This window comes from Chrysemys picta, chromosome 4 (genome assembly GCF_011386835.1).
Source record: "Chrysemys picta bellii isolate R12L10 chromosome 4, ASM1138683v2, whole genome shotgun sequence".
Lineage (NCBI taxonomy): Eukaryota > Metazoa > Chordata > Testudines > Emydidae > Chrysemys > Chrysemys picta.
Genome location: NC_088794.1, coordinates 96,789,032 through 96,815,096, shown reverse-complemented (window position 1 = coordinate 96,815,096; position 26,065 = coordinate 96,789,032). Strand labels below are relative to the sequence as shown.

At 43.7% G+C, this 26,065-nt stretch overlaps 1 protein-coding gene and 1 long non-coding RNA gene across 6 annotated transcripts in view; both read right to left on the bottom strand.

Annotated features, from left to right (window-relative positions):
- Positions 1 to 4,604, bottom strand: part of LOC135983138 (uncharacterized) — a 34,397-nt gene extending 29,793 nt beyond the window's left edge. The window contains exon 1 of the long non-coding RNA XR_010600648.1: positions 4,057 to 4,604. This is a non-coding gene — a long non-coding RNA (uncharacterized LOC135983138). The remainder of the gene's footprint in view (positions 1 to 4,056) is intronic.
- A 10,285-nt stretch (positions 4,605 to 14,889) lies between these two features.
- The window catches only part of BMF (Bcl2 modifying factor), a 29,921-nt gene continuing 18,745 nt past the window's right edge, over positions 14,890 to 26,065 (bottom strand). For all 5 annotated transcript variants that reach the window (XM_065593181.1, XM_065593178.1, XM_065593183.1 and 2 more), the window contains exon 4: positions 14,890 to 22,910. In XM_065593181.1, the coding sequence (XP_065449253.1) occupies positions 22,809 to 22,910 (102 nt within the window). In that variant the 3' untranslated portion in view covers positions 14,890 to 22,808. The remainder of the gene's footprint in view (positions 22,911 to 26,065) is intronic.

Below are 26,065 nucleotides of genomic sequence, written 5' to 3'. Positions count from 1 at the left end.
ACATGTTCAAAACCAACCAAGGCTGGTAATGACCTAAAGTAGCTACTAGCTGTCTAGTGTTTGGTAGCCTCTGACATGAGTTAGTGTTTTAGTAAAGTTCTCTGCAAATATGTCCAGATCACAAATACCACCACATTTGCCACTAAGTGGTATCCTTGTAGACAGAAGACCGACCCAGGATTGAACCAGCATGAAAACTAAACTGCTCCAGTACCTAAAGATGATCTCAGTAGACCAAGATTGAGACATATTGGCAGATTAGCAAAAGTTCAAAAATCATGAGTCAGACTCCTAAATAAATAAATTTGCTCAAAAAGCTTGATTAAAAAATGTTTTGACCACCTTGTGCCCTTCCCGCCCAGTATGTGTGTGCGTGAGAGAGAATTACAGTGTTAATTCTTCCAAGTGTATTGTGAAAGATTTAATGGAATACTGGGCATCAGGATTCTTGGCTCAGCAGATTGTAGTCTAGTAACTACAAACAGCATAACCAAATGTAACACGCTCATCTTTGAGTCATCTGCCTGGAGTGAATTTGGGATATCTGGATATAAAAACATGAGCCTCTACCACTTGAATTAAAGAAGCTCTCTTAGGAGCACTAGCAGAGTCAAACTGTTACATGTGGTTTTGTTGCTAAACACAGAAGCACATTGTGTTAGTGTGGGTTACAGAAACACCTAATTTGGTATTTTCCTTGTGAAAAACTATGTGGCAAAGAGAATCAGATTTGGATTCTGTTCCTAGCTCCTTTGAAGTTATCTTAATGATCTTATATTGAAATGGATGAATGATAGTTACTCTTCAGGGTATGAGAGAGTGGCTTATAATAATATAATGGATATTCAAATAGAAACAGTCTGAGAGTTAGGACTAGAACTCATGGTCTCTCAAGCATGGTGAAATCTCTCTTGAGATTTTTGCTTCCCCACAATTATGTGAAGGCTGGAGTTTTTGCATTATTGCAAGATTGCCTGCAGCCAGGGCCAAAATTGCATTATCATAGAATTATAGGACTGGAAGGGATATCAATAGGTACTCTAGTCCACTCCCATGTACTCAAAGCAGGACTACATAATAATTAGACCATTCTTGACAGGTGTTTGTCTAACCTGTTCTTAAAAACCTCCAATGAGGGAGATTCCACAACCTCCCTAGGCAATTAGTTCCAGTGCTTAACCCTGATAGTTAGGAAGTTTTTTCTAATGCCCAACCTAAACTGCCCTTGCTGCAATGCAAGCCCACTGCTTCTTGTTCTATCCTCAAAGGTTAACGAGAACAATTTTTCACCCACCTCCTTGTAACAACCTTTTATGTCCTTGAAAATTGTTATCCTGTCCTCCCCCCCCTCCCCAGTCATCTCTTCTCCAGATGAAACAAACCCAAGTTGTTCGATCTTTTCTCATAGGTCATATTTTCTAGACCTTTAATCATTTTTGTTGTTCTCCTCTGGACTTTCTCCAATTTGACCACATCTTTTTGTGAGAATTGCTAAGGAAGTTTGCACTTCAGCTATCTGTGTAGCATTTGCTCTGAGGATAAATACAGGACTTCATACTTTAGCTAAAGTCTTCACTAGATTTGTTGAAAAGAAATGACGTTTCTGAATTGTTGGTGCACCTTTCCTTGTAAAGGTTAAGGGCTTAGGTCCTAGAATAGGCCCATTACCACTGAGAGCAGTTTTCTACACTGTATGCAGCATACATTCCTCCAGTTTCTCTGCTAGGCTTGTAGAAGCTGCTGAACCTGTCAATATATCCCCTTAAGAAGCACTACCTGGCAAAGTAAAGAAGTGGCCCTCACCTGCACCACATGAGGGTCCTGCCTCTCAGGAGAGAAGAGATTAAAAATAAAAACCCACCTCTAAGGCAAGGAAGTGCCATGTACTGTAGTAATACGACTTTGTCTTTATAGAGCATCTTCCATTTGAGACTCTCAAAGCTCCCTACAAACTAATGGATTAAGCCTCACATGGGATATCAATAAATCAGTATTCACAAATGGTAAACTGAGGCCCAGATAACTTACTGCAAGTCACTTAGTCTATCACACAACACAATATCAGATCCAGGAATAAACCTAGCTTTCCTTTCCCCATCTATTCTTTAACCACTGCACCATATATGGCAAGTGACCCAGCCCAAGCACCCTTCCTTTAATCAAGAGATTACTGCCTATCTGGGACATCAGCAGCATTCCAAGTTTAACATGATGCTCCTGGATGAGTCATCAGAAACAGGGATCAAACCCTGGGAACAATAGATGGAAGAGAATAAGCCTCTACTTTCTAAGCTGAAAGATCCAGCCCTGTTAGTTCAAACCCCCGTGTGGTCCAGCCTCTATGTGGGCAGGGGTTAAATATTTCCCTTAGCCAGAGAAGCTCACTCCAAGGTTCAACCCAACTCATATTCCAAGATGGGACACCACTTATAACCCAATCCAGGTTGGTTAGTGGCAGTGGGAATTGAACCCAGGATCTCTGGATGTAGAAGAATGAGCCTCTGCTGCCCAAGCTAAAAGAGAATTTCATAGGCTATAGCAGATTCAGTGTGGCACAGAGGCTAGAGAGAGCCGCACTTAGTGTTGTTTGCATAAGGATATATTGTACCTGCAGGGAATCATGTAAAAGCACTGTGCTCCAAGGACTATATAATAAGCATATCTGCACCACAAGGCAACCTCCACCATCACCAAGGGTGAAGAATGGTTGCATGCCAGCACCTGTGTGCAATGCAACCCCCTTCTGCATCCCCAGACCTAGCTTAGAAGGGGCATCACCAAGAGTAACTATTACATGCATATTTAATAAGAAATGAATCCAGGGCACATCTTGTACAGGTGCAAGGATGCAACAGACCTTCTCTGAAATAACCACTGAAGCTGTGCAATGTCCATGCCCATTTTGACAGCAGGAATTTAGGATCTGGACAACGCAGCACAGAACTCTTGCTGTTCCAATCCAGGCTCTGAAATGCAGCATCACTGTGGTATAACTTACCCAAAGATGTATTAAGAACTGCCTTTTTTTCCTTAGGAGGGTAGATTGATATTTTGTGGGTGGGATTGTCTAGAGAAATGACATTTAGCTCAGGAATATGGTTAAACCTGTGGTCATAGAACTTTAGGTCGTAAAATAGAAGGACATTTTAAAGTGGCTTTTGAGTGAGATGGGGAGTGATAGATATTAGCTTACCATTGTTTGTGTGCACAATTCAGTTTCACTTGAGCCCTCTACTCATGTGAATTATGAGTCATGATTGCTAAGAAGATAGAATGAAGGCCTTGTGTCGTATTAGATATCATATTATTAGTGTAGTCCCAGGTAGGACTACAGCCATAAGGGAAAAATCAGTCACAGGTTCTGGAAAGCTTCAGACAGCTGGCAATTACATTGCATTCCCCCTAGTGGACACTGTTCAGGTTGCTGTATTTTGATCCCACTACTGGGTCTCACATCTTAGGATGGGTAGAGTCTGGGCTCTGCCTCAGTCTCTGCGGCTCAACAGGCACTTTCACAGTGTCAATCCTCTAGCAAAAAGAAGAACAGGAGTACTTGTGGCACCTTAGAGACTAACAAATTTATTAGAGCATAAGCTTTCGTGGACTACAGCCCACTTCTTCGGATGCATATAGAGTCCATTCTATATGCATCCGAAGAAGTGGGCTGTAGTCCACGAAAGCTTATGCTCTAATAAATTTGTTAGTCTCTAAGGTGCCACAAGTACTCCTGTTCTTCTTTTTGCTGATACAGACTAACACGGCTGTTACTCTGAAACCAATCCTCTAGCATGCTTTCCTGAAAGATGAGACTCTGCAGTCCAACTTCCTACACTCTGAAACTAGGGCCAGCTCTCCCAAGTCTCCCCAGTGGCTCTTGCATGTTCCCAGAGCTCCACTGAAGCTGTAGACCCAAAAATTACTGTATCCTCCTTCAGAAACTATGAGACAGTGAAAGCAAAGGGACACAGACTTTGCAAAGGAATTTTTAAACCAATCACACGTTAACACACACTTAAGCACAAGAGATACACAGATTTAGGGAGTAATAATAAATACCTATAGACAAAACCTTTCTTCCAGTGTCCAGAGAGCCCTTTGGGTTTCAGTCAGTGTCTTCTAGGGAGTCCAGGATTCTTTCTTACCACCTGCACAGCCTTGTGTTCCGGTCTCCACTCAAATGGCCAGTGAGAGAGCCTTCCTTTTGTAAAAAGTTCCAGTCCCTCATCAGGTGATTTTCCTGAGTGGCTTCAAGTCACTCATCAGGTATTTTGTTGCTTTGGTTACAAGCCCACCTGGGACAGCTGCTTCCTTGGGGGCAGATAGCCAACTCATTGTCCTAGGAATTTGAATGGAAGATCATCCAGGTTAACAATTCCTGATTGCTCTCCATTGTTAGCCCTCTACTAACACCTCCTGGAAGCCCAATTCAAGATGGAGGTTAAAAGGCAACAGTGAAAGTACAGTGTACTTTAAAGTCAAAATGGTGTTCACAAAACAAAATGGGATTTGTAGTTTGATATAGACATATTGTCATGGAATTACAGGGGTGTACAATGCCCTAGACTTTATACAGTTTCTTTGGGAGTACCGCCAGGGCCGGCTCTAGCTTTTTTCCGCACTAGGCAAAAAAAAAAAAAAAAAAAGGCGGCCGGACTGCCGAAGCAAAAAAAAAAAAGGCGGCAAAAAAAAGGGCAGTGTCACAGAGTCCCCAGGTGATGCTCTGGAACTGCTCCCCACAAAGCCAGTCAGGACTTTGGGGAGCCTCCTCTCCCTCAGAGCAGACCGTCTTCAGGGCAAGAATCTCACATGGCTTCACCTCCTGGGTCTCTCCTGGGAGCATTCAGCATATGCCCCTCCGTGCGCTTCCCACAGCGAGTCCACCCCGGTGGGGTCCTGGGGAAGCCAAAGTGTTCTGCACCCCCTATTGCGCAGTCAGACGTGACTCTCAGCCAACCAGTAAAACAGAGGTTTATTAGAAGACAGGAACACGGTCTAAAACAGAGCTTGTAGGTACAGCGGCGAACGGGACCCCTCGGCCGGGTCCATTCTGGGGTTCAGAGAGCCAGATACCCACGTCTGCCCTCACTCCTAGTCCCCAGGTACTCCAACTCTGAAACCCCCTCCTTCTCCCGGCTTTGTCTCTTTCCCGGGCCAGGAGGTCATCTGATCCCTTTGTCTCCAACACCTTCAGTTGGCACCTTTGCAGAGGAGAGGCCCAGGCCATCAGTTGCTAGGAGACAGAGTGTCGGGCATTTATGTGCACTGGCCCTTTGCTCTGTAGCAACCATACACCCTTATCCCACCACTTAGATACTTAAGAACTGCATAGGGGAAACTGAGGAAAACATTAAGAACAGTCCCACTTCATCACAGGCAGCTGCAGGGAGCGCATGGAGGGCGATCAAGATGGCTTGCAGGGGGGTGAAGGGCGGCACCCGCCCGCTCTCTCTGCCCGTGGGCAGCCCTCCAGCCTTGGGGTGTCTCTCCCGGCCAGGCAGGCGGAGCCCCCGGGGGCTGCAGGAGGTGCTTGCTCAGCCACTCCTTTAAAGGCAGCTCGGCCGGGCTGGGCTCAGAGCAGCGCGGGAGGTGTAGGCCGGTGCAGGCAGCGGGGAGTGGTGCGTCCCGGGGAGCCCAGCAGCATGGTGAATGGCGGGGATCGCTAGTTCGTGCCCCTGCAGGGCTGGGCTGGCCGCCCCAAAATTGGCCAGAATGCCGCCCCTTACAATGTGCCACCCCAGGCACATGCTTTCTCATCTGGTGCCTGGAGCCGGCCCTGAGTACCGCTATTATTTGCTAGGCTCTTGGCTTAGCTTTTTATGAGGGCAAGCCACGTGGCTACATTACTTCAAGATTGGGCTTTATGGGTTCAGCATACCTGTTGCTCACGGGGGCTTTACAGCAAGTCCAAATGAGTTCAAACTCCTGCTACAGATTTAACTCCTTCAGGGAGCAATGCAACCAGTAAGTATTGGCAGCAACACCATAAACAAGTCAGCATTTATTAGTCAGCTGTAGCACAATATTTAAGAGTGCAGGTTTGAATGGTAAAGCAAAACTTAAGTCAGTTTGCCCCACATATTGCCGCACTGTTCCATAGTCTCCTGGGATTCATCTTCTGTCTCCCTCTCACCCTGTGTATCTGCTTGGGTAGCCGGAAACTTAAAACAGTTTGTTCACACCTGGCCCCTTTGTCCCAAGTTGCAGCCCCTGCTGTCTTCCCATGTTCAGCTTGCCTTCCTTTTCCAGTCATTAAAAGCTAATGTTTGGTTGTTGGAGCTTCTATTGTCTCTCCAGGACACACCATTCATCTGTGTTGATTCCAGTCAGTTCTTGAGAATAGAACCAGTTCCAAATCCAATCCAGACAGGCTCACATGACATACAGCCATGCCTCACTACCCTTCTCCCCAGGGAGAAATTAACCCCTTCAGACTCAATAGGTAGCAGTACAAGGTGAGTGGGAAAACTAAGTCATGCGTATTGTTCATAACAATATTACCAATGTTTTCTCCACACATAGACAGACATAAACTAATCTGTCACACAGGTGAACAGGCCAGGTAGATCTGATTTTCTAGAGCCTGAACCAATGCCCATTGAAGTTAATGGGAGTTTTTCCATAGATTTCAATGGGTTTTGGATCAGGCTATTAGTATGTATTAGCTATAACAGTTGCTTGGTGTATTGTCACTTTACAAGGTGGTACAAGGGCATATAACTAGGGTAGTGGAATACAATTAAGAAAGAGAAAATGTAGGATGAATATTGGGGGGAAATCCTGTCAGTGAGATTTATTAGGCTGTGGAACAGTCTCTCTAGGGAAGTAGTGGAAAGCCAGTCACTTGGGACATTTAAAATTAGACTAATCAAAGCACTGGAGAATATGCTCTAGGGAACATGCCTGCACTGACAGACGAATGGTCTACATGACCTAATACTGTCAGAAGTGGCCTGTCTGTATCAGGACTCAGAGGAGAAGACAGAGCAAAGTTATTTGTTCTCACCCTTCTGAAGAGCCTCAGGAATTCCTGACTAAAGAAAAGCAGGTCTAAGAATTGTGCTTGAGGGTACAAATTCTGAGTGGCCAAGAAAATTTGCCTGTAAAACAGCTGGCAACTGTGAATGGGGTCACAGAGAGGAGATCTTGAGGAGATTGTTGAAATCCCTTTTTTAAAACAACAGACACTTTTTTTCTTGTAACTCTTGCGAAATTCTGAAAGAAATGGTGAAGCATTTTAGATGACTGTAAGGAGGAGGAAAGGGATTGGACTGGAAAAACTTTGACTGTTTTGTAGAAATGTTTCTCTTCCCCCACTACCTTCTGAGATTGTAGCAAAAGAGCAAGAACCCCTCACTGAGAAGGATCCCTGTCTATTTTTGAGGTCTTATTAATTAATATGAGTGGGAATTAAACACAGAGAAAAAAAAAGGATAGTCCTTTGTCTGTGGACATTATCAGTCCTTTTGTGTTCTCTCTGCATGGAACTAAACATGACTTCAGGCTTTTCAGTTGTTAACGACCCACTTCCTCTATAAAATGTTTCTTCTCCCACCCAATCCCCCCCCCAAATGTTACCATCTGTTGGCTGTTGAATGGCCTTTGTGAAATGTGATTGTCATTTCAGCCAGTTCCCAATGGACAAGTGTACACCTTATGAAAAGCCCCCCCACAATTGGCACCCTTGTTGGCAGTCTTAGCGTAAAGGTTGAAGAGTGACTGAGTACTGAAACCAAATCCCTTCATATACACAGATGGTCCTGCCATCTCAGGGTTGAGTGGCACGTTAGCAGGGCAGTGTGAGGAAGAAACCTGAACGATAACTGACGGGCTTTGCCTGCTCTGTTGATACAGAAGACTTCATGCTTCAGACCTATCATTCTGGCACCTTTCACCAGTGGTTAATTAACTAAAGAATTTAAAAGTAGTCACCCCTGAACATGGCTGTCACTTCACTGTCTCAAACAGAATTCACACTGCCTAAAAACAAACACACACAGAAGAACTATTCTAATAAATCATCTGCAATAAACGCCAGGGGTGGTAAAGGAAAATGACTCAATGAACTTTTTCCTTATATAACCCATTAGCCATCTCCTGCTTATTATTTCTGTTTGAAGTTTCCCATAAACTCTGGAACTCATTAAGTTATGCAAAAATCAAGATTTGTTGTCCATTTACTAAAAGCTAGTGGTCTCCATCATACACAGTTTTCACGAATGTTGCTGTTTTGATTTGAGCTACAGACATAAATAGGGTCATCTCCAGCCACAGAGGGTGGATGTTTAGTTTACAGCATTGAGGTTAAGCATGTGACTAAGAGTGAAAAACAGAGGATCCTTTGTATACATCAAGAGTCCTGAGGCAACACAGAGAGGGAGAATGCTGACACAGATTTCAATAGGGAAAGAAAAGAGACCATTATAATTTTAGAGAGGAGAGAATTAAATCATTTAGAAGAAATCAAGGTTTAAAGACCTTTCATATGGAACATTTATATTGATCTCAGACACTTTATTTTGTTACAGGGACAGACAGACATCAGGACCGCAAAATAACAAAAAGCAATACCTGTATCAGATGGGAAGGAAGTCTATGTAGTAGCAAACACTCATCAGTAGCAAGTATTATAATATAATCGCAAGTAGTTCAGTGCTAATAGCTATCATCCACTTTTTAATTCAAATCCCTGTTGGAAGGAAGCATATTTGTTTTCATGCAACATTTTAATGCTAATTAGCAATATGTGTATGTTTAGATAAAGTCTGCTCCATTTTCAGACATACCACTTCATTCTCCAGTCATGTGGTATTGTATAGCTTGTATTGGAAGCTCCTTGAGGCAGGGATTTTGTTTGTCATTATATGGCATTAAGCAAACTCCTACTGTTCAGCAAATATATGTATAATTATTCAGATAGAAACAACTGTCCTGACCTGCCAGAAAGGAGGAAATTAATTGGCAAGTTGCCTCTGCTCCTCACCTGCGGTGGAAAATTGCTCAGCTTGTGTGACGCCCCCAAAAGCACAGGGGCCAAGTCACTTCTGTTGCACATGGTTAAAAATGTCCCTGGCTGTTTTTGTTTGCTTGTTTGTTTGAATGCCACAATGCAGTTGAAGCTCTCCCATTTTAAGCCACTATTTCCCAGTCACTTAGGTCTGTCTCAAAAAGGGACTTTTTGGACTCCCCAAAAAGCCAAATAAACATAAAAGGGACTTGGTGCTAGACCAGAAATGAATGGATTTTCTAAAGTATCTTTTAAATACCAATCTATTTCGGAATGATTCAGATGTGTAAGCAGACAGAAACTTGCTTTGGGCAGTGTTCATATACATCATGCTCAGCAAGGACCGGTATTTTTGCCATATATCAAGGTATTTAATTTTGAAATTTTCTGGATGTTTAATCATAGTGCAGTAGCTTCCTCACCTTGACTTCAGCAAAAAGAGGCACTGGAATTTAATGCTTTATGTATCTGGTTGTGTAAGGCGAGAAGAACTTTGAGCATCAGAACACTGCATTTATTATAATTATATTTTATTTCAAAGGTAGGCTGAACACTTCTTAATGAACACTTTCCTGCAGCACTAACCCAACTTAAATTATTTATCTCATCACTAAAGCATACCATTTAAAGTTAATGGTATGAAACTAAAATACATTTTCTTAAAGCTGTTACTATGGTGCAAATACATCCTAGGAAGAACACAACATGATTGCCTCACCACGTTACAAGGAAGGGACAGTGGCTGGAAGCAGACTGTGTGAGGGACTCTGCTCCTATCTAATTTTGATTAGTATGCACCTTTGAGTCTAGTCAGGCTCTGAGGAGGAAATCGCCACCTTGTTGTTGATCCTAGTGGGAGTATTCCAATGTGTAAGAGCGTGTTGGATTTGATTTTGATGCTCGATCCCATCATCTCTCTTCACTCCAGGTTCTAATGTATACAATTAAAAAAAAAACTCACTTGGCTGCACTCATATGACTACAGGCTGTGATAGCATCTAATTTCATAACTTAAGCAAGGCTAGGTTTAGTCCTTTGGGAGATCTCCAAGGAAGGATTGTGTTCCAGCCATTTGTGCACCAGCCTATGTTTCCTGTTAGGTAAAAGCTCTTTCAGCTGTTCCAGTTCCAATGTGTCATTGCTAAGACCATACAGTTAGTTTTTAAAGGCCACATTTTACTTTAATAAAAAAATTATGAAAAAATTGAGATTTTAATCATACAAGAATCAGGAAATTCAGAGTTAATTCCCCCAGCTGCATCAATCTTACCTCTGTCCCCTTGTACGAGTGTATTACAATAAGCTCTTTCATAATCACATGACACTGGGCAGGGGACACATTTCTCAGCAAATCTAATACAATGAAAAGAAATTGTACTTTTTTCTATAATTTTAGATGTGCATGTTGCTTTTCATATTACTGCATACATCATGTGTTCGTGGAATGAAAGGCCCTATTGTAATGCATACACCAAAACAAGGCAACTTAACATTGGAGTGGGAACATTAGTTCCCTAAGCCTTTTGGAGATGAAAATCTCACTAGTAACATTGCTTTAATGAAGTATATTAAAATTATTAAACACATACATTGTCCTGCCTGGACTGGTTACCATTATTCAATGGAAATATTTTCTCCAGTCATTTACAGGAACTCAATAAAATTGAATTCCACAAAGGGGTACACATCAGGGTCCTAAGTATAAGTGTGCATTTACTAGCGCAGCGAAATCAGGAATTTGACTTTGCAACTGGGGGGGCGGGGGGGGGGGATGCATTGCTGTCTGGGATGACTTGGGGAATCTGTACAATTCATGAATGCTGTGAGATTATGAATGCTCTATGTATCTTTACCAAGCTGAAAACTCCATTTTAAAAGCGGTCCTTTGTCTTCTATTGCCTTTTCACCTCCATGTTGGACCAAAATTCCAACAGCGGTAGTGGCAAAGGCCTAACAAGATAGGGTTGTTAAACCATGCTGGTCCCCTACTCAGAAAGGACAAAGGGATGGTTTCTATGCTAGAGAAGGTTTCAGTGTTAGTCTGTATCAGCAAAAACAACGAGGAGACCTTGTGGCACCTTAGAAACTAACAAATTTATTTGGGCATAAGCTTTCGTGGGCTTCATCAGATGCATGAAGAGAAAAATACAGGAGCAGGTATAAATACATGAAAGGATGGGGATTGCTTTACCAAGTGTGAGGTGAATCTAACGAGATAAATCAATTAACAGCAGGATACCAAGGGAGGAAAAATAACTTTTGAAGTGGTAAGAGAGTGACCCATTACAGACAGTTGACAAGAAGGTGTGAGTAACAGTAAGGAGAAATTAGTAGTGGGAAAATTAAGTTTAGGTTTTGTAATGACCCAACCACTCCCAGTCTTTATTCAGGCCTAATCTGATGGTATCCAGTTTGCAAATTAATTCCAGGTCTGCAGCTTCACGTTGGAGTCTGTTTTTGAAGTTTTTTTGTTGAAGAATTGCCACTTTTAGGTCTGTTATTAAGTGACCAGAGAGATTGAAGTGTTCTTCTACTGGTTTTTGAATGTTATAATTCCTGATGTCAGATTTGTGTCATTTATTCTTTTGCGTAGACTGTCCAGTTTGGCCAATGTACATGGCAGAGGGGCATTGCTAGCACATATCACAGTGGTAGATGTGCAGGTGAACAAGCCCCGGATGGTGTGGTTAGGTCCTATGATGGTGTCCCTTGAATAGATATGTGGACAGAGTTAGCACTGGGGTTTGGAGCAGGGTTTGGTTCCTGGGTTGGTGTTTTTGTTGTGTGATGTGTAGTTGTTGGTGAGTATTTGCTTCAGGTTGGGGGGCTGTCTGTAGGCAAGGACTGGCCTGTCTCCCAAGGTCTGTGAGAAGACGCAAGTCTGACATCAGATTAGGCCTGAATAAAAACTGGGAGTGGTTGGGTCATTACAAACAGGGCCGGCTTTAGGAAGTGCGGGGCCCAATTTGAACATTTTCGGCGGGGCCCTGGCAGGGATGACTAACCAAAAAAAACCCACCACAACCTGTAAAAAAAAGCCTTTCATTTCTTCCATGTATTATTTACTTTCCCTAACTATATAAATAATAAAATTATATATTATGTACATTGCATCATATATGCTGTTGATCAGTTATTAATTAGCTCCGTTTCACAAGTGTGGGTCCCTGCCACTGCCACTCCTTGCAGATGTGGTGTGCACATGTGTGGGTCCCAGCTGCTCCCTGACCCCCTCATTGAAGCAGGTGTGCAGGGTTACTGCCCTGGGAACTGCAGGGCACCAGTGGACATGGGTCTGGCTGCAGGCAGGGCAAGGGGTGCGGGACTGGCTGGAGATAGGGGTGTGTGGAGCGGGCTGACTGGCTTCAGGCAGGGTCACAGGTGGGTGTGGCAGGGGTTGGCAGGGCTGGAGACAGAGGAGTGCAGGACTGGCTGGCTTCAGGCAGGGGGGTTGGCTGGAGACTGGTCAGGGGGTGCGGGGCTAGCTGCGGGCAGGGCAGGTGGTGCAGCAGGGGCAGCTGGAGCCCCGGCCCTTTAAATAGCCCCTGCGCCCCCACTATCCCAGGGCTCTGGGGGCTATTTAAAGGGCCCGGGGCTCCCCTCCTTTTACTGCCCCGGCCCTTTAAATAGCTGCGGGAGCCCTGGGGAAGTGGCGGGGCTCCAGCGGCTATTTAAAGGCCCGGGGTGGTAGAGGCAACGGGAGCCCCGGACTTCTTAAATAGCCCCCGGAGCCCTGCAGCCCTACCCCAGGGCTCCAGCAGTGGGGCTCTGGTGGCAATTTAAAGGGCCTGGGAGCCCCAGGCCCTTTAAATTGTCCCCTGGGGAAGCCAGGCCTCACCGGTACACCGTACCGGGGCGTGGGCGCGGGGCCCTCTTAGGGGCGGGGCCCGATTCAGGGGAATTGGTTGAATTGGCCTAAAGCCGGCCCTGATTACAAAACCTAAACTTAACCCCTATCCTTTCATGTATTTATACCTGCTCTTGTATTTTTCACTTCATGCAGGAGCTGCTTTACTCAATGGCCATTTTTCTCCTGTTTAAGAGGAGTGAGAAGCAACTCAACAATATGTAGGGGCCTTGATGAAACAGTCTAGGGTTACCATATGTCCGGATTTTCCCAGACATGTCCGGCTTTTTGGGCCTCAAATCCCCGTCCGGGGGGAAATCCCAAAAAGCCAAACATGTCTGGGAAAATAGGGAGGGGCTGGCACCGCTGGGTGCTGGGCCGGGGTCGGCAGTGCTGGGCCAAGGGCCGGGGCAATGGTTGCCGGGCTGGGAGCACTGGCCTGGGGCCGGCACCCCAGGGCCCGAGCCGAGCCAGGCTGGAGACGCTGGGGCCGGGGCCGGCCGCCGGAGGGAGCCGCTTGGTTGGGGGGGCCAGACTGTGCCGCGCCTCCTCCCCCACCCTCCCCCCAGCTTACCTGCTGCCTGCTTCAGGCTCCCCGCGAATCAAATGTTCGCGGGAAGAGACTTTGGGGAAGGGGTGGAGTGTCCTCTTTTTGGACACTCAAAATATGGTAACCCTAAGACAGTCTCTCCTACAACTTGAGCACAGCTGGGCCCCCAAGGGAAAGGTGAAGTAGTGTGGAGCATTGCATTTAGAATGTTTGTTTTCTAAATGATCTATACTCTACATTTCTCAGGTGATTAAGTAAAGAAGTAATAATGTGTTAGATTCTGGTCAAAATGTCTGTGTGTGTTGTATGCTTCACAACTACCACGTGTCTCCCGAGAGAGTTAAATGAGAACCCAGAAGACACTCACTTTTGGTGGGCTTCCAGAAGCAGGTGCACAAGCTGCAGAAGAGTCTGAAGGGTCAGTACTCTAGGCAACTGTACACCAGTGTTCCAGCTCGCAAGTTGGAGTACTAGAGAAAGGGCCTGTACCTCAAGTATGTGCCTAGGGCAGCGAGTCTCAAACTTTTGTACTGATGACCCCTTTCACATAGCAAGCCTCTGAGTGCGACCCCCCCTTATGAATTAAAAACACTTTTAAATATATTTAAATATATTATAAATGCTGGAGGCAAAGCAGGGTTTGGGGTGGAAGCTGACAGCTCATGACTCCCCATGTCATAACCTCACGATCTCCTGAAGGGTCCCGACCCCCAGTTTGAGAACCCTTGGCTTAGGGGCAGTGGCTGAGCTCCAGTCAAGCTCTGGAGACAGACACCCAGGCAGCTGGAGGCTCTGTTCCCTCACAGCAGACTAGGGAGTAGCCAAAAGAGGGCGCTCAACTAGGACTGGTGACACCATCTTATCCTCCAGAGCTACAGCTCATTTGCATAAAATATAATTAGTAGTAGTATAGATCTGCATCTTCCTTGGTTGATTAACAAATGTAATTGCATTCATCATCAGTAAAAGCCTGCAGCTGATCAACTTTGAAGGCGCTTGCATAGGAAGTGCAGGTAAACAGCTGCCAGAAGCCACATTTTAAGAGTCTGGAGGCAGCGCATTGTTACCTGTGTTAAGATACAATTTTCAACTTTGTGGATGGAAGTGGAAAGTTTAGCCGTGCAGCTCCAATTAGCAACAATCTTGTAAAGCCCAGTATACTATGGTGAGAATACAGCCTCAAAAGCTTCATATTTTACGTATTTGATAATTCAGGCACCGGTGGGCTGGGAAATACTTGGTTTTTTTCTGTACAGAGACAGAATATTAAAGGAAAATCTTGGTTTAGCTGCAGAGGTTGGTAAAGGCTAGGTAACAGAGTATACACGTGGATCTACCAGCCATTTACAGAGTTTACCAACCGAAGTTGTACTTCCATATTATTTTACTAAATTACAGAACTGTTGGTCAGTTTGCGAAGGTTCAAGTCACTAGAATGTAGTGTCATACAGCCATTAAACCACACAAAAAGCAAAAGAACAGAATAGATAGCATTTAACAATTTTATTAAAAATTGTACCAGTTATTAGAAAAAAATTCCAAGTATTAAAAAGCACCAGAGAGAAAGCACAAAGCAAATATACTGCACAGATACAAAAAAGGAGCTCCTCCCAGTCGTCATCACTACAAGCAGGAGTCCTGGAGGCACACAGCCAAGATAAACAAAATGCTACATTCTCACTGGGTCTCAGTCCATGGCAGAGAGGGCGTGTGCACTTCAGGACTAGTCTAGACAAAGATTTCACAGGAGAGCATCGGCTGTACTTCTTCAGCTGGGAGAACATAAGATTCATTCAGTAGGGACACTCTCCATGAAAGTGTAAGAGTATTTTTAACAATACATTGAGAACCTCTCTCCCCCTCATCTCTTTGATTCTCCAAGGCAGCCACTGGAGCCAATTAATTACTCCAAAGTTTAAAAATGAAACATCTCTGACAAGAGTAGAAAAGTCCAGGGGGAGATGAAGCTGCACATCAAAATATGCTCATCTATGGATCTTTAGAGAGAAATGCAGAGGAGATCTGAATACATTTCTGATACCACAGAAGGAAAGGAAGAGGATTTGGAAAAAGAGATACATGCCCAAGTTGGGAGGAGAGGGGTTGTTTTTTTTAAAGTAGTCCAACTTTGGGCACCAAAAGTCCATATTTAGTGTCAGGATTTTCAAAAGCACCTAACTCTCTTAGGTGCCTTTGAAAATCCCCCACTGGCATTCATTTAGTAAGATCTTGGCCATGTTTGTCTTCTTACATCAAGTGACTACAACACATCAGTGAGAAGGGAGAAGTGTTACATCCCCTTTCTACCCTCAACTTTTCTTCACAGAGTAGTTTGACCAAACTGGAGTGGTCTTCTGAGGGGTGCAGGCCTAAAGTTCCCTGGAGCTGAGGAGTCTGTGGCGATGCTCTCCTGGGGCTGAATCCACACATCAGGGAGACTCCACTTGATTTTTAAAGATAACTTTGTACATGCAAAATCTTCATAATAAAATTTAAAACAGTTTAAAAATCTACACTTCCCACACCCTCCCTCCATTCCCCAAAGGCAGCAAATAATCTGAAGACAGAACTGGAAAATGGCTTTTAAAAAAACTCTACAGACTTAATTCACTTCCCAGAAACCAACTTCCAGCATGGGATTCATAGGAAGAGACCCTCCCTTCTGTGGGGGAAGGGGGTGCAAGGTGTGGAAGAAAGAAGGGGGGAGGGCGGGAGATGTCAGACTGCCTTTTTATGTAAACACACAGACAGACACACACATGCGCGCATACACACAATTACATTCCAGTGCATTTGATGTGTTTGGTCTTTTTCTGCTTTTCCTTATGGGTAAGAACTAAGTTGTGTACTACCTGTGTGAACATGTACAAACCAAAGAAACAACGATCATAAGAGCTTTTTAGGAACTGTAAGAGATCTTGAACAATCTCTCACCATTTCCTTGAGGTATTTTTTTTTTTTCTGAAACAAATCAAAAGCAACAGGGAGGTGTTGGGTTGTTGTTGTTTTTAAATGACCATAAATGCCAATTTAAAAACAATATTATTTGGAATGACTATGAATAGCTTTGCTGCCAACTCTTAATACTCTGTAGGACTTGACCCACATGCAGAACTCCCATTAGTGTGAATGGGCATTGCAGAGATGAATCAAGGGCATTATATCCTGTCAAGGTTGCTCATAGTAATTAATATGAGCCTTCCCTTTCACCGAAGTAGGGCCGTTAGTAAAACCACCGCTTGAATGTACCTATGTTCCAATATTACCACTTCTATAGCTTCACTGGAAAGCATAGTAGGTGCTACTGAGGATCAAAGGAAGGGTTAAAGTGAATCAAAAGTGACTTTGCAGAGTTTAGACATCAGGTTGTAGCAACTGCCTGGAGAGTCTTTGTTTTACCTCCAGCTAGTTTATTAGAATTCAGAACCTGTAATTTCCCAAAGGGAAGGGGCAACCTTCCTCCTCTCTCCATGAACCAAATTCATCTGTAGTATCACTTCACTGACTGCAATGAAATTACACTGGTATGAAGTGGCCTCAAGGTGTCTAAATCTGGTCACATCTCAGATGGCTTTTATTCAACCTCAGTTCAAGCCCGAAGGAGCAAAGGCAGCTAGTTACTCCTAGTCGACTGTGAAAGTAAACAAATCTTCACAAGTGACCCTTCGTCACAGAGGTTGGGGTTCCTCTTCCCCATCCCGCTGTGGATATAGGCAAAGCTTAAAGAGGAAAAGCTAAACAGAACATTTCACTCAAGGGCCAATCTCCCAACAAGAATTCCAGCCTCCAAAAACACTGACAGTGTGACAAGTATTAAGCTAAGCTTCAGTTGGCAGCAGAAGACAGGCAGACTTGGTACAATGGGGAAATTGGAATAGAATATAATACCCACAGAAACCAACAAAACAGTAGCTGTTAATACACGCAGTAAGTTACACAGAAGTCCACTGCTAGCAGAGACGATCAGCACCTTGGGAGAAGCCTTCAGTCCCACATCCATTTCCAATGTCAGCTCTTTCTGTTGGAAGTCCATTCCCTTGTCTACCTCCACCTTATCCTAGCTATGGCAGTTTGCAACTAACCTTGGGCAGTCACTTTGTAATTACTGGCTCAGCTTTCATGAATTGCAGGAAACAGAGTAAGACTAACACCCACTAGCACCAGGCTCACTGGATCCAGGTAAGGTTTAGGTTACAAGAGAGAGGTTTGAAGAGGCAGGAGGGAGAGATACAGAAATAAAATTCTCTCCTCTCTCAAGTCAAGAATGTCAGGGTCAGAAGCAATTTAGTGATCCTGGAAAGGGAGACAGACTTCAAACACGGTAGGTGCTGACAACTTGAGTTTCGGCTGACTTGACTGTTGCCCATTAAACTAGAAGTAACTTTAGGAGAAAGCCAACTGTTCTCTAAATTGTTAGAGACACTTCACTAGTGTTTGAGTATATAGAAAAGGAGCTGAAAACTGAAAGCCCACCCCTTCACTCAGGCAAACCACCAATTAAATCATTCAAGAATTGCCCCTCCCCACACCAGATTTAGGCCTTGCTAATTGAAAATACTTCCCTAACCCATCCACATACAGTATTTCTAACTGTGCTCAGACTGTAATAAGCACTTTGAGGGAAGGATTTTCTCAACAGAAGTACATACTGAAGTGGGCCTTGCCTAGACAGAATGGGTGACAGTGCACAGATGAAGTGCATGTGCTGCTAAACTATACTGTAAAAATTTAAGGGAGGCTGATAGTAGCCCTACCCCAGGAGCGCCGCCAGCTTTTCCGCCGCTCTAGGCGGTGGAAGGTCCGCCGCCGAAATACCACTGCGGGCGCCGCCCCCCAAATTGTAGCGCCCTAGCTGTCCACCTAGGTCGCCTAATGGGTTGTGCCGGCTCTGCCCTACCCTCCCTACTTATCTGGAGGCAACAGAACCATATGGTTGGGCAAAGGAAGGGAACAACTCTAGATAACAATCCATTATTTCCTGAAGATAAGCTGTTAAGTAGTGACCAAATCCTGCTCTCTTTGGAGTCAATAGCAAAATCCCCCTGGACATCAAAGAAGTAGATTAAGATCCTTACGTTTAGGGTGGATAGAATCCTGGTTCCTTTTTTTTTCTTTAACAATCAGTAAAAATGAGGAGTCCTTGTGGCACCTTAGAGACTAACAAATTTATTTGGGCATAAGCTTTCATGGGCTATAACCCACTTCATCAGATGCAGGGAGTGGAAAATACAGTAAGCAGGTATAAATATACAGCACATGAAAAGATGGGAGTTGCCTTACCAAATGGGGGGTCAGTGCTAATAAGGCCAATTCAATTAGAGTGGATGTGGCCCATTCCCAACAGTTGACAAGAAGGTGAGAGAATCAGAGGGAAAATTATTTTTTGTAGTGACCCAGTCTTTATTCAGGCCTAATTTGATGGTGTCAAGTTTGCAAATTAATTCCAGTTCTGCAGTTTCTCATTGAAGTCTGTTTTTGAAGTTTTTTTTGTTGAAGAATGGCCACTTTTAAGTCTGTTATTGAGTGTCCAGGGAGATTGAAGTGTTCTCCAACTGTTTTTTGAATGTTATAATTCTTGACGTCTGATTTGTGTCCATTTATTCTTTTACGTAGAGATTGTCCGGTTTGGCCAAAGTACATGGCAGAGGGGCATTGCTGGCACATGATGGCATATATCACATTGATAGATGTGCAGGTGAACGAGAGCCCCTGATGGTGTGGCACCATCAAATTAGGCCCTCAAAGACTGGGAGTGGTTGGGTCACTACAAAAAATAATTTTCCTTCTGTTGATACTCACACCTTTTTGTCAACTGTTGGGAATGGGCCACATCCACCCTAACTGAATTGGCCTCGTTAGCACCGACCCCCCACTTGGTAAGGCAACTCCCATCTTTTCATGTGCTGTATATTTATACCTGCTTACTGTATTTTCCACTCTATGCATCTGATGAAGTGAGTTAAAGCTTATGCCCAAATAAATTTGTTAATCTCTAAGGTGCCACAAGGACTCCTCGTTGTTTTTACTGATACAGACTAACACGGCTACCCCTCAAAAACATCAGTGGTTGTCAAACCTCTTGTTAAAGGCAGCAGCACACATGTTGCAGGAGTCAGACTTTGTCTAGGACTAGTCTTGTAACTACAGTGAAGTCTTGTTTATATTCCAGCCTTCACTGCAAATACAAGAACAAGTGGATTCCAACTTAAGACCTTGGAATAGACAGTTTTGATAAATCCATTGCTAGCAGTGGACATCATGGCCAGGAAAGGCTCCATCTCTCCGTGAGCCAAACAATTCTGTACAGTTAGATGGTCTACAAAACTATTTCAGCCATTTATTCCCCCTACTAAGAAGAGTGTTATTACAGAATAAGCTAGTGAGGGCAGGCCATCATTAAGTACCTATAACAAACTTGCTTTTTCATCTTACACTTCTATCGTGGTTGGCTGAGCAGTCCAGGGAGACTTATTTGCTTTGGGGTTTAACTGACCAGGCTGGAATTTAAGGAAGAAAGATGATGCTAGTTTGATTTCTTGATATGGTGATGAAGTAGTGTTCTAAAGTCAGATGGGCTTGCCCAATCTTTGCACACTTCATAAGGCTGTTATTAATCTGATCCCTCTGTGATGGGATGAAAGGATTTCGGCCAATCAGTGGGGAAATGAGTGTGCATTACCTATGTCTGCACCATACTGGCTGACAGCTTTGTTTCATTCCTTTCCCCCACTGCAACCTCTAAAGCTCCACTCCCCTCTCCCTCCAAGTTTCCTTGACAAGCCTACACCTCATGAGCGGTGGGTATAATAGACCTCCCCTGGCGCTGCCACAGCCGCCGGACCCCCGGTTGCGGAGTTTGGTGGTGAAGTTTTTGCTTTATTATGCCCCATGCAGGTTCCGGTGTGGCTGAGGAGGCAGTATGTGCTATTCAGCTTCCTGGGTTCATCAGTAATCTCTCTGGACTCTAGGGAGATTACTGATGAACCCAGGAAGCTGAGTAGCAAATACTGCCTCCTCAGCTGCCCCAGAACCTGCATGGGGCATATCAAAAGCGTCTTTGAAGAGAAACGCTTTTCCTCCAGGCTGCTTGGGTCTGGAGAGGGGAGGAGAGGCGCAGCTGCGGCTAGCCCGGGGCTCCTCTGGACAAGGGTGTGTGTGCTTGGGGCTTCTCTGGGTGGAGGCTTGTGGCTCTGGCTGCGGGGGGGGAGGGGTGTCTCAGTGCTCCAGCTGCAGGCGGAAGGGGGAGCCAGGGACTAACTTCCCCAAAGGGGGACTCCACCTGCTGCCTATGCTACACCTTCAGTTCTAAGTGGGCTCTCCCCAAGCTCCAGATTCCGAGGGCTCACTCCCCTCAATCCAGTCTGTGCTTACCCCACCTCTCAGGCCTGCTTCCTACAAACCCCTGTTCTCCGATCACCACACACCCCAAGTGACTCTGTTTTGCAGAGCCATGGAAGGTATTTCAGTAAATAAGTAGCAGCTTCCAGTACCGCTGCAAAGTAATCAATGACAGGTACCACTTACATCCCACTGAATAACTCCATAGTGCACGTGCTTAACTAAAAAGAAACAAAGCTAACTTAAGAATCATTGTTCTGAACTCCTGACCATCCCAGAGGAACACATTACTCTGCATAATGTAGCTTTAGCTAGGGGGAGAAAAAAAAAAAGTCAGTTTGCATGAGGAACCCCTTTTGTACTGAAAGATCGCAGCAGAGCTGTGTAAACTGAGAGGGTCCTGGGAGCTGGTTTGGAGGGGGCTAGACAACTCCTGCCATGAAAAAGAAGAATGCCAGTCAAGAGATGGGATTGAGAAATAGAAGGGAAGCATCCAAATACAAATGTGTGCTACAAATCATTGCCAGGCACTTTAATGGGGTTACTGAGGGTACATAGGAACCGGGTCATTACAAATATCAGAGATGGAAACAGACTTATAGAAGGGCAAGAAAAGGGGGGAAAAGTGGAGGGGAAGGAGAACGTGCAAGAAAACTCCTCTTCCAATACAGTGATTCTTTACTGTTATTAGGCTTCAAAGCAGACCAGGAGCTCCAGAACCCCTCTGTGTTGACAGCTGTAGCAGGACTGAAGGGCAACTGTCCAGAAAGATTTTTCCTAGTGTTAGTTTTATAATTTGTGATTTAGAATTAGCTCTGGGCAAGTATGGAAACAGTCTGTAGAAAGCAGAGGCTATATTCTTTTCCCTTAGTATTTCACACTTCATAAACAAACGAAACCCAAATTTTTGGGGTAGGTAGTTCCCGATCCTTGTTCCAAAAGTGGCAGCCAAACAGATTTAAAAACACCAGAACAGTCACAAGTCAATGACAATGAGCTATCACTCCAAGTAGTATTTCTGTTGTCAGTGTACACCAATATCACTTCCAGTATTACTCATTAGAATAATAGACTTGTACAAACCTGCAGTGTAGGGGTTCAAAGTAATTACTAACTAATCTCCTAGTCAAATCATGAAGCAAACATATCAGATGCTTGGGATCTGAATCTTCTTAACAGCGCACATGATGGGGGGGGGGGGGGGGAATCCACCAGAGCACTAACAAAAATATACAGATTAACAATTCCAGAAGAATGATGCTTAGATTATATTCCATCTTTAACAGCTCTATCCTGGTTTATGGGGACAGTATATAGGACCAAACAGCCCTTTGCACAAAGATACTGAAGAGTCACCAACATCTTCTGAAAGAAGAAGAGTCTTCAGAATCTAACAGAAACAATTCCATCTATTAATGGCAATGACAGAGAGCGACTTCATGTGAAGAATGTCCAACTTGGGCCAATTAAGTCATTAAACAAAACTAGATTTTTACAAGTCTCCCTAGTAATAAAATTCAGGGAAATAAACAGTGACCCACCTGCTGCTGTACATAAGCTACTTAAGTGTAATTGTTTCTAAAAAGAACTTTTTTCAAAAGTTATCCCATTGAGGAGTCAAGTGTCTCTAATCTGGAAGTAGCCCAAAGAACATTTAGAGCCATCAGTCCCAGACACCATCATTAACCAGCAGCCAAAATTACAAAACGCTGCATTCTATCAATTAAAAAACAAAAACAAAAAAAACCCAACAACACAGAGCAGAGGAACCTGTTCATCTACTACCTGCCTCACTTGCATAGAGGTTACTGATTTGGAGAATCAACAGCAAGCTTTACCAAACACATCCAAATTCTAAGACTTTCCTTCAACAGTGTTGGACAAGAGCTCCCAACCTCATTAGGCAAGAAGCAGTAAAGAAGAGTCCTTGGGGGGAAGTTTGAGAAGATGAGTAAAACTTTGACAGAGTCCTCACATCGGCCGGCGGTGTGCATGTCTCTCTCCCCCAGAACAGTGTTTGTTCAGTGCTCCCTGCAGACTGGATGTGACCTGGAACAGGTGGAGGAGTCTCACCTCTGACCTACGTGGTTCCTGTTTGCCTCCACATTTAAGGCCAAGTTATGTAGGAAGAGAAGGATCTGCCACCACACTTGATTTCTGTTCTGCTGATGCTGTAAAGGAGAATGATTGAAACAAGGTTATTTATATTTTACAATTGTAACATACCACTTATCTTTTCCAATAAAAACTCAGTTACTTTTCAAGAGCAGACACTTTAATCCCATCAGCACGACAAGAGGTAGGGGGTGGGGAGAATGATAAGTTCTCCAGAAATAATTATAGCTCTAACATTAAAAAAAAAAAAAAAGCAGACCCTTATGCATTGTGCACAAGAGGATTAAACCTTTTTCTGCTTGCAGGATTTTGCAGAGTTTAGCCAAGTGCTGTTTTTAATCAGATTGGCTTCTGAGCCTCTCAAAAGCCCCAGCTGCATGAACAAACAACTTGCTCAAAAAAAGTTACCCCCCTTCTTCACCCCAAAAGTGAAAAAAAAAAGTAACTGGTGATCCATCTGTAAGTGATTTGACACCGTGAAGGTCAAAGGGTTAATCTTCAATTTAAACCACACTGCTGAGGCAGCAAAACTCTGATTTCATCCAGTACAAGAAAACACTCGTGCGCACACACACTCCCCCATTCCCTCCCCCCCATCACATTTTCCTTCCCAGCATCTCCAAGATAATACTGCCCTTTTTATAGCTACTTTTGACAGTAAGCCATAAATAATCAGCCTTGGAGCCCTTTCCTACTGACTGGAGCCAATTAAACCTTAAGCAAGAACATACTTACCCAAAAAAAAAAAAAAAAAAAAAAAAAAAAAAAAAAAAAGAGAGAGAGAAAAGAGAAAAGAAAAAGAAACAAAGAAAGAAAAAAGCAAGAGGTTATTTCAGGTCCCACTGTCAAGTAATGAAGTTTGGAAGTTAAGTTTCAGGGGGACATCAGACCACATAATGCTGCTTTTGGGAAGGAATGCTGTCCCCTCTTTTGTTATATGTAATCACCTCTGTGAAAGTGTTCTCCATTATGCCCCCCCCCCCCCAGCCTTCTTGTTCTTTAATGGCATCTCATACAAACAGGTGGGTTTCTCTTTACACTGCACAATCTGGGATACTGTTTCACATCCCTAACCAACCCTCAATTAAAAAGCCAGTTCTTGTTTTCTCATCCAGAATTCCCTATTTGTTAAGCCAGGCTAGTGACCATTTAAAAAACAAAAAATCCCCAGCAGACAAGGAATAGAAGGCTGGTTTACAGCGACTTCACATTAGCACATGAGAGCATTACAGAGTACTGAAGCACGCTATATGAACAAGGTGTTTCAACTTAGATTAGTCCAACAGGGCAGACCCACATAATCATGAGCTGGAAAAAGAGAACACCTTAACTGTAGTTTGCATACTAGAATTGTTTCAAGAGAAATATCCAAAACATTCCAATAAACTCTTTACATTGTGCTCGTGCTTTCCGGAGACTAGAACTACAGAAAAGGTGCAACATGAACCTCAAATGCACTCAAATTAGGCCTTGGAAAGGATATACGCTGTATTCGCTAACCTAACAGCAGTTCGTTCAATATTTTATTCTTCTCCACAAGACTTAAATGTTTCCCCAGATTTAGGAGGGTTTACACTGTTCTAATTACAATGCACCAATGTCTTTCTGTTCAGAGCATGGCCCACGACAGCCATTTGGGAGCCTGGCATCATTTGTTTCAAACAGCCCCAGGTTTAATACCCACAAGCAACCTGTCCCAGAGGTGGTTACATTCATAGGTGAAAACAACCATTCCCACCATGCAACTCTTGACAATACTATCCTCTAGGGTTGGGTTAGTGTCATAATGAACCCCTAAAATGCTTCTGAGGAGGCAGATGCTTTTGGTTTCCCTCTATTCTTATAACCAGCCTTGAACGCCTTTTTGTCAGAGACTTTGGAGATCTCTCACTCTCTTCCTTCCCCTATCCCACGCCACATTTCAGAACCTACTCTGACATGCATGTGCAACCAAGACTCCTGACAGTGTATCCAGAAAACATGTTTTCACCAACTCATTTGAGACCACCATCCCAAATGCCTTATAAATAAGGTCTTCAGAGTAGCCTGCAGTAAGCATACTGTGGTGTATATGAAGGTGCAATAGATTTTCCCCATCTCCACCACTTAAACTATGCGAAAGAGCTGGTGCAAACACTAAAGATGCTCCAAAGGAAATGCAGGCAGATTTCACATTTTCAACAAGATTTATTACTTCATTGTATTTGTGACCAAACAAATAGGCTGGTCTTTAAGAAATCTGGAGAGAAATGTAAGAGATGGCCCTAAGTTGTCTTAAAAATAAATTTGAAACATACAGCAGTTTAACTGGTGGCACTCCTTTCCCATCTGCTCAAGTGACATTTGTCAAAGTGCTTATTTTGGGGCATGCAGGGGAAGAGATGCACTAGTTTAAAGTGCATGCAATTTATACTGCTATACATTTGCATGGGTGCAAATGGTTAGCGTACATATGAAACCAAATACCAGACACTGCTGCCTTATTTGAGGTAGGAGGTTGCCTTGAGTTTTGTTTGAGTTTCTTTTGCAATATATTATGTTTCTAAATGTTTATCTTCACACTTTCCCAAAGCTCAATAGGCAAACTTCAAAATGTGTTTGTGCTTTATTATGATGGACAAAGGAAGTCTGGAATTATTTCCTCCCACCAAAAAATGGCTTTTTCTACTTACTTTTTATACTTCAGAATTTCAGGCCTTTTCTACCTTGAAAGACTCACTGGACAGCTGGAGAGCTAGTGGAATCTGACATCACAAGTACTAAAGTGAAACCTGATTGAGCAAGGAAGTTATTTTGTCCAGACTCTGTTCTGTATTTGTTTTAATTGATACCCGTTTGAGTTAAACACTTGGAAAAAGCCATCTTTGTGCAAACAAAGGTGGGGGGGGTGAAATCGGAGTAGGTAATGTGCAAAAAAACCTGTATTAAATTAACAACAAAAAAATCTCTTAAGCCTTCTTTATGTCAAAACAGCAAAAAAGGGCACAGACTTAGTTCCTACACTCCCCCTCTTCCCTTATTTTGCTGGTCACCTTTAGTACCACTGCTTCTCCCTCTAGTAAAATAAAATAAAATAAATAATACCACCAAGCTTTTCATCAGCAGATCTCAACGTGTTACGAAGGTTGGTATCATTATTCCCAATTCACACATGGGGAAATTAAGGTACAGAGAGGTGAAGTGACTTGCCCAAGGTCACCCAGCATGCCAG